The sequence below is a fragment of the Buceros rhinoceros genome, unplaced genomic scaffold (genome assembly GCF_000710305.1).
Source record: "Buceros rhinoceros silvestris isolate BGI_N320 unplaced genomic scaffold, ASM71030v1 scaffold34375, whole genome shotgun sequence".
Classification (NCBI taxonomy): Eukaryota; Metazoa; Chordata; class Aves; order Bucerotiformes; family Bucerotidae; genus Buceros; species Buceros rhinoceros.
In genome coordinates this window covers 49,743-57,825 of record NW_010414047.1, presented here as the reverse complement: position 1 = coordinate 57,825, position 8,083 = coordinate 49,743, and the positions used below count along the sequence as shown (strand labels likewise).

Genomic DNA, 8,083 nt, shown 5'->3' with positions numbered 1-8,083 from the left:
CCCCACCACCCCTCTGCAGCACCTCGGGAGCAAAACAAGGGCTGCAGCGATAAACGCTGACTAGTAACGAACCGTTCCCAGGGAGTCGGCGACGGAGCTGACAGGCCGGTCCCGGGGGAGGGCTGGAGCGAAGCATCTCCTCGGAGCTATTGTTCCAGCCCGACTGCCATGCGCGGCACATCCCCGGCGCAGGGCGGTGAGAGGAGTCTAGTGGGGGTGAGACAAATGGGAGCAGATGTTTCCTGTTTCTGGCCTGACTTTCATTTGGTTTCTGTCATTGCTGCCTATCCAGCTTAGGAGAGGGGGCGAACGCGATGCCTAACACTTGTCCTATTGTTTGGGGTTTGGCAAAATCTGAGCAGTAAGGTTGCGTGCAGCGTAACAGAGAAGCAGCCCATTGAGAGGGATGTCTGTAAGCGGCAACGGGGGCTTCAGAAGTCAGCGGAGTTGCCCTTATCTGGTCACAGCACTTGATCAGAGGAGTTGGAAAAGGGACTCCCTTCTCAGCCCACCCTGGGATCCTCCTCAGCATCGAGGGGCAAGGGCAACAGGCCAGGCAATCTGATTGCTGATTTTGTTGGGTTTAGGTGTCTAACTCGGGCCGATTTCAGCACTGAGGAGCAATTCCCATGGCCAGAAGCACTGTGAAGCTTCTCCAGAAGCTCCACGTTTCAGGGGCAGCCTGTGGCAACGGGCTCCAACTACAAGCAAAGACTCGACTGTTTTTTCCTCCCTGCACTTGAAGCCATAATGGGTTGTTCCTGTAAACTGAAGTGTTCTACAACATGCTGCTGGCTGAGGGGGATTCAGCTGGGAAAAAACACGCTTCACATGGCCACGGTGTACAACTGTAACCTGACCACTCCTTTGATAACAGAAGTAACATAACAAGATGGGAAGATGCCTCTTTTCCTGTACAACACAACCAGCTTTTTGACACAGAGTCACAGTCTCTTGCATGGAGGCAGCAGAAAACCTGAGATTTAGGCAGGAGGAAGAGGAGCAGCAGTTGGTGTTCTGTCCTGCAGGTCTCCGCGGGGAAAGAGATGCTCCCGCCAGCTGCTGCGTGTCCCAATTTGTGTTGAAATAATTTAGGTAACACAAAAAGCTTTGCCCTTTAAACCACGTGACAACATGCGGATCGGTGTTGCTGATGTAAAAAAAATAAACATTTCTCTCACTACACGGAAGAAAATGTTTGTTGCACAGTTCCTGAAGCCAACAATTAAGCTCCAAAGACAGAGGCCCACCGGCTGCCCCAGCAGCGGGCTCCCCCCAGGAGAGAGCGGCTCCCACGCGGCAGAGCTGCAGCACGGCTGACAGGAGAGCTCGGTCACGCCGGGCAGAGCACGGAGAGCGCGAGGCGCTCTCATCCTTCCAGGCGCATCAGCTCCTCTGGAGAAAAGTGAGTGTCTGACGCTTCTGGGAGGATCCACGAGCAGATTCAGTCCTCCGTGAGCAACAGGGAAGCGCTTGTTCAGCTTTCCACTACATCTCTGCGCAATGTAAAGGGCAGACAACATACCAGAACGCAGCGCTAACTCCCGTCTCCCCCCGACGTAACCCGCTCTCCAGCCGTTTTGTTCTTCAGGGCTTTGTATTCCTGGCAGCACCCTCTCAGCTGGCGTTCCCACCATTCGCGGTTGTCTCCCAGCTGTCTTCACAAGCTGCCGATGTTGGGGAAGCTCTTCAGTTTCTCCGGAAAGTCGTCTTTGTAGAGGACGGGGTCAGCGCGGTGCTCCACCACTTTCAGGGGCATGGTCCCAAAGACAGAGGCGAACTTGTTGATGCATTCGGACCTGGCAAAAGGGAAAGCCATGGAATCAAGGACCCCCACAACCCAGCCAGCTGCCAGCTCCCACACCCCCGACACAACGGGCAGGACCCTCCCCTCTTTGCACTTGGAAGAATTTCAGCCACGCTGGGTACTAATAAATAAAAAGAGAGAGCTGGAAGGAGGCCGGTGTTCTTTGATTTATCCGTTTAATCACAGGGACGAGCAAGGGGATGCTGGCAGCAGCACATGTGCACAGGGAGGTCAGTGCTTCCCTTCTCCCTCCCCCCAGAATTCCAGTCATTCTTCAAGCCATGTACATGCTGTAAACCAGAACAGATTAACTGCCAACATGTCTCTTAAAGGGCCACTCTTGGGTCAGTTTGGCTCCTAACGAAGGTTTTCCAAAAACCAAGCCTTTGTGAAAATAGAGTTCTACAAAAAAGAAAAAAAGTCTGGTTTTTTCCAGGCTTCTTCAGAACTCCATCTTTTCCCACAGAAATAAACATGCCTCAGTGTACAGGCAGTGCTGATTGTACCGTATCTTAAAGGGAAGCTGAATTAAAACTATAAAACGAAACCAGCAAGTTTATTTTCCTTGTCTAAATCAAGAGACACTGAGCAGTAAGGCACCCCATCAGCACAAAACCCACCAGACCGCTGATTCGGTTCTAACACTCTCAGGTGCCAGCAATGGAAGGGGGCAGCCAGGCGCTTGGCACCCCAAGCAGACAGCGGTTTCGCCTGACCTGGCTCCCTCAACCCCTTCCCTGAAGGGCTCGGTACCTGGGGGAGCGCTGGCTGGCCTCGGGGTAGCTGCCTCCTTGACAGAACTCGAGACACCAAGAACTGTGACAAGAGCCCCAGCACAGAGCAGAACGGAGACAGCTCAAGGAAACACGTTTCTTCTGCCATTCACAAAGGGAAAACCAGAAAGACATGAGCCTTGGACTCGGCTACAGCAGAGCCCCAGCACAGAGCAGAACGGAGACAGCTCAAGGAAACACGTTTCTTCTGCCATTCACAAAGGGAAAACCAGAAAGACATGAGCCTTGGACTCGGGCGGTCCCAGAGCAGGTCTCGGCTCTCCAGCCACTGCACCCTCTCCCGACCCCTTCGAAGGGTTAGAGGGGGTCACTCTGGCTCCAGGATCATTTTCCTCCTCAGACCCAGTCAATCACACCAAGTGAGTGTGACAGCTTTGTGACGGGGACTGCTCAGCACTGCCCCAGAAGCTCTTTTGAAGTGGATGGGACAGCAAGGCTGGTTTTCAAAATTAATTCCTCAGTCTTGCAGCTATCCCGTGGCTGCCGCCCTAACGACAGTCAATGACTGGAGAACACAGAGCCCAGCCTGTCCAAGCACTACCTCTCTCCAGAGCTGTTTCGAGCAGTTATGGTCATGTGTCAGGCTGTCTTCGGGCCTGAGCAAAGTGCCAGAAAACTGCTTCATACGGGGTGATACACGAAGAAAAGATTTATACAGGTAAATCACAGAATCGGATCACAGACTGGTTTGGGTGGGGACACAATACAGGTAAACACAGGTATTTCACCTTCTGCTACCTTCTCACCCCTGCACTCTTCTTCCTACCTCCAGTGCAAATCTTTGGACTAGGACACGAGTGAAAAGGGATTCAGAGTCTAAGAGGAAACTGTGTGCAGAGGAAGCAACCTCCACAGCTGGCACCAGCACCACCTGCTCCAGATTTGAACCAGCAAAGGAACCATCAGGCAGGACCGAAGCAGAGACCCAAGCAGCTGCTCAACCTCTGCACTAACCAGTGAACCATCGGGAGGGTGAGCTTTGGGGCCTGGGCACAGAAAGTTTACAGGAACATGGAGAGCAGGAACTGGCTATTTTCTCCAGGAGCACTAAGCAGTTTCTGGTGCCTCCATGAGATGCCCAACATGAGATACCTTCAACACATCTGGTTTTCAGAGCAGGCCAGGCTTCTGAATCAGCTGCTGCTGCTGCTGCGAAAGGCGGCTGACTGCGGTCCCGGTTTTGTGTACTGGAGGAGTCTTGTGGCAGGAAAGCCACAGGCGAGGAGGGAGATGCACTGGGAGATGGGGCTGCGAGGAGTTTGCACAGCTGCTGGCCTCACTGGTTTCTGGTCTACTGGTTCCAGCCTTTGCCAGTAATGACTGCAGGTCATCGCAGTGTAGCAGCTGCTTGGTGGCCAGTGTGAAAGGAGTCAGTGATCTCAGCCTGCTGCCTGCGAGGCAGGTGTCCACATCAGAGCAGCCGTGGTCACAGCCCCAGAGCAAAAGACAGAAGTAATCGGAGAGCGGAGACAAACCTGACCTCTTCCCTCCAGAGGTTATGCTCCCAGAGCAAGGGAGAAAATGTCAAGATGGAATCCTGCTACAGCCCAACTCATTCTGGCGGCGAGAACGCTCCAGCATACCAGTACAGCATCGTTAACCACTAAAACCACTTCACTGGGAAAGAGGTGGAAAAATGGGTACCTTCTAATCACTCCAGCTGAACCAGGAAAGCCAGTCCTCAGGAAATGCCAGTCCTCAGGAAATGCCAGACTCAAAGATCAGAAACAGGCGTTTTCAGATGAAGGAAATGTCATACACAAGCCACAAAACGTGTTCGAAGGAAAGTCGCCTCTTTCCAAAAAGTTCCTCTCCTGCACTGAACTCAATCACTTGAATTCCGAAGCCTTCACTGCTTTTGGACAATGTAAACCAGAAAGGATCTCCAGAACATGAAACGCTCAAAGCTGGGGAGCCAAGAGAATGTCATACGTCACCTCAGTACAGAGGGAAGGTGTTTTTCTTGGCCGTGGTGATCGTTTTGCAAATCTGTACTACCAGAGGCGCATTTGCTTCCCAGAACTATCCTCCTCTTTGTTGTGCTCAACAAGGCATCAGCACTGTGTGAACCCAGGAACTGAGAGCCCTGCTGCAGACTGGGGCAACCTCGGGGATGTTAAGGTTTCTCCTCATCCCTTTCTCTTATAGCCCAAAGAGTCTTTGCAGGGTAGCTCTGCACCCGTGGCCTTTGGCCAGCCGGTACCTGGTCAGTTGGCCACTTCAGGGCATGGCTTCCTACTTGCACTCTAACAAATACTTATTTGTGCCCTAAATAATCTGCTGTTGATGTTCCCACAGGAGCAGCTCAGCCCTTTGCTGTATTTACTGTACAACTGCTGTTGCCTTCTAGGCTGCATTTTACAGAGTTCTCTGAGAGCCAGATGAAAGGCAGAAAACTTGTTGCTACCAAAACAGCACCTGTAAATACAGGGATTAGGAGATCCACCCCCAGCTGCTTCTGTGCCCTGATGTGGAGGCTAACCTAGGGCAAGAAGGGGATTCGGGGTTCAAAGCTTTCTGGAGTTAATCTGTTTTAACGATGGAGCTCAATAACCCTGGGGACTGCAGTCTTTTATTTATCTCGGAGAAATTACAAGAACAGCAGCCTGGGCTTTCCCATGATTCGCTGAAAATATCCTTCAGTATTGGCCAAAGAGAATCTCTTAAGAAGAGACAGAATTCAAATTACCATCTTCCCTTTGTCTCTGCTGAAGCTGTCAAAAGGCGCCAAAGGAACTGGTGAGTTACAGTCCCCCTGGAGAGATCTCCACAACTGACTTCTCAAAACTTCTACACTTACAAAATAACCACCGGGCAGCTGCTGGGCACCTCTCTGCTATTTCTGAACCAGAAACCTAACCCTGCATGTTGTGCCTGCCCATGACAACCCTGAGACACTGTTTGTTGCACAAACAGGAGCTCGATCCCTGGATATCCGGGCAATAGCTCCCACTACCTGCTCGCTGTTTCTGCAGGCTGAAAAACAGGGAGTCAGGCACTTGGGGAAGCTGCAAGTGAAGTGATTATGACTCTTTGCCCAGAGACTGTTCTCAGCACCCACACAGTGAAGTTACCTGTACAAAGTTATTATTTTATAGGACAAGGACTCCCTGATGCATGCACTTCCACTCAGCTCCTGACCCCGCGAACAGCTAGTGTGTGTACAGGTATCTTTGTTTGAAGGTAGACAGTAACAGCTCAGGGCGAGAAGGTGCAGCATGCTGTTTCAGCGTGATATGAATGATCTCCACCACCACGCCTGAATAGACCCACACTGCGTATCCCCTGCACTCAGACCCTACCCCAGGCCAGCAGGTACCCCTCAGGCTGGGCAAATGAAAGCCTGTGGGTTTGCCATCAATCTGACATTTCCCACCAGCCAGTTCTCACTGCTGGAAACAACAGAGCAACACTTTGAACAGGTTCTCGATAAACTGTCAGTGAGGCTTTGCTCTGGGATACAAGAATAGCCACAGACATAGAAATAGGACCTCTCTCCTGCATCACCTCGGAGCAGAAAGCGCCTTTCCATCTTCTGGTTTTATAGTGTCTACCTTAATGAGAACCTAGTTTATGGCCAAAATTCCTGATTGCAAAGCTGCCTGCAGATCCCAGTGAGCTCGGTGGGATCAGGTCATCCACCCTGTGAGCCAGTGCGGAGCTGCTAGACACAGGGCAGCCTCTTGTGCTTCCCCCCACCCTGACAACATTTAACATCTATAAACCTTCCAGCCCCTTCCTTCAGGTTTTCTGCAGAGTAATTTTTACCATCTTAATGGGGTATGTTTTACTCGCATACTCCTCCTTTTAACCCAGCCCTACTCTACCAGCCCTCTAAACACTCTCTCACTAACCTGGTGGTTACGCTCTCCAGGGCCTGGCACGATGCTCAGTTAATAATCAATCAGCCAAATTGCACACGTGTTTGTGTGTGCTTACACATCAGACATGTCCACATTCTTCCTGTAAATAAGCCCCCACCCTACTCACCAGTCCCGGCTCGTTCACCGCACACGTTACGATACATAAATACCACTGACGTTGTTAAAGGCCAGTCAAGGGACACAGCACTTCACATTTGCTGAGACCCGCAGAGAACGATGGAAAAATGCTCGCCGTGAAGACAATAACTGGCAAGATAACCATGTTATGTCTCTCAGCGGCCCACTGAGAGAGCAAGTCGGACTTGTTATTCTTTTTCCCCAAGTTTGCAGGAGAAGTGTGCCCAAGCAGCCTACAGTGAAGTGCCCTTGTCAGCCCTAGATCTCAGGTTTGTTCCACCCAGTAGCCAGTCTGTACCCTGCTGTCAGAGAGCCCTTTCCAAACGTGGGTGCTGAGCAGCTCTGACACACAGCAGCCAAGGCAGAGGGACATTCAGTGTCTTGGTCAAGGCTGGGAAGCTCTTTTACTGTAAAGCAGGGAATGAGACTTCCACTTACCAACTTCCAGTATTTCACTCTAAACACTCCCTGCCTTTAAGTTCAGAATTAAATTCTCACAAAAACATACAGCTGCCATTGTTAAGAAACGTGACAGGCGGCTGTGCAGGCAAACGCCCTCCATTAGTGGCAGGAATGTGCTTCAAAATCTTTGGGGGAAAAACAATGCACAAACAGCAATTCCAGTAACATCATGAATAATTCACATCCTTGTTATTCTGAGTCTGGCTCAAAAAAAAAAAAAAAATCTCCTACTCCTTCCAGCTGACGTTCCACAGTACACCAGAAACCTGGAAGTACTGGCAGTGCTGCCAACAACCTGCGTTTCATCTGGTTGTCCTACACACTGCTAGAACCGTGCCCTTCTCAGGCCCCTTCCTGCAGCTGCCATTGTTAAGAAACGTGACAGGCGGCTGTGCAGGCAAACGCCCTCCATTAGTGGCAGTAATGTGCTTCAAAATCTTTGGGGGAAAAACAATGCACAAACAGCAATTCCAGTAACATCATGAATAATTCACATCCTTGTTATTCTGAGTCTGGCTCAAAAAAAAAAAAAAAATCTCCTACTCCTTCCAGCTGACGTTCCACAGTACACCAGAAACCTGGAAGTACTGGCAGTGCTGCCAACAACCTGCGTTTCATCTGGTTGTCCTACACACTGCTAGAACCGTGCCCTTCTCAGGCCCCTTCCTGCAGTGGTTCGCTGCTCAGCATCACACTGTCCATCGCAGGAGTGACCTGGGCTGATCAAATCCATGTCACGTTCTGTCAAAACCAGTCACTGACAGGAACACAGTCAGGGAGCAGTTTTGATCCCAGTTTCCTGAGGCGCAGGGTATGATTCTAGGGCTCGGAACGAGGCAATGGGAGGAATGAAGGCTGGTCACTCACCTTTCCACCATGTGCGTCTGGTCCAGCGAGAGCCCGTCGATGGCCGTGCATTCTGGACACTTGAACTTCTTCCGTGGGGTCACCTGCGAAAGGCACGCCAGACCTCATCAGCACCAACAGAAAGGACATTAATCTCCTTGTGCGGAGAGCAG

At 51.2% G+C, this 8,083-nt stretch overlaps 1 protein-coding gene across 1 annotated transcript in view; it reads right to left on the bottom strand.

Annotated features, from left to right (window-relative positions):
- Positions 1-1,660: 1,660 nt before the first annotated feature.
- Positions 1,661-8,083, bottom strand: part of EXT2 (exostosin glycosyltransferase 2) — a 54,699-nt gene continuing 48,276 nt past the window's right edge. Inside the window, exons 13-14 of the mRNA XM_010136974.1 lie at positions 7,932-8,014; positions 1,661-1,799 (exon numbers count right to left, since the gene is read on the bottom strand). Coding sequence (XP_010135276.1) covers positions 1,661-1,799; positions 7,932-8,014 — 222 coding nt within the window. The remainder of the gene's footprint in view (positions 1,800-7,931; positions 8,015-8,083) is intronic.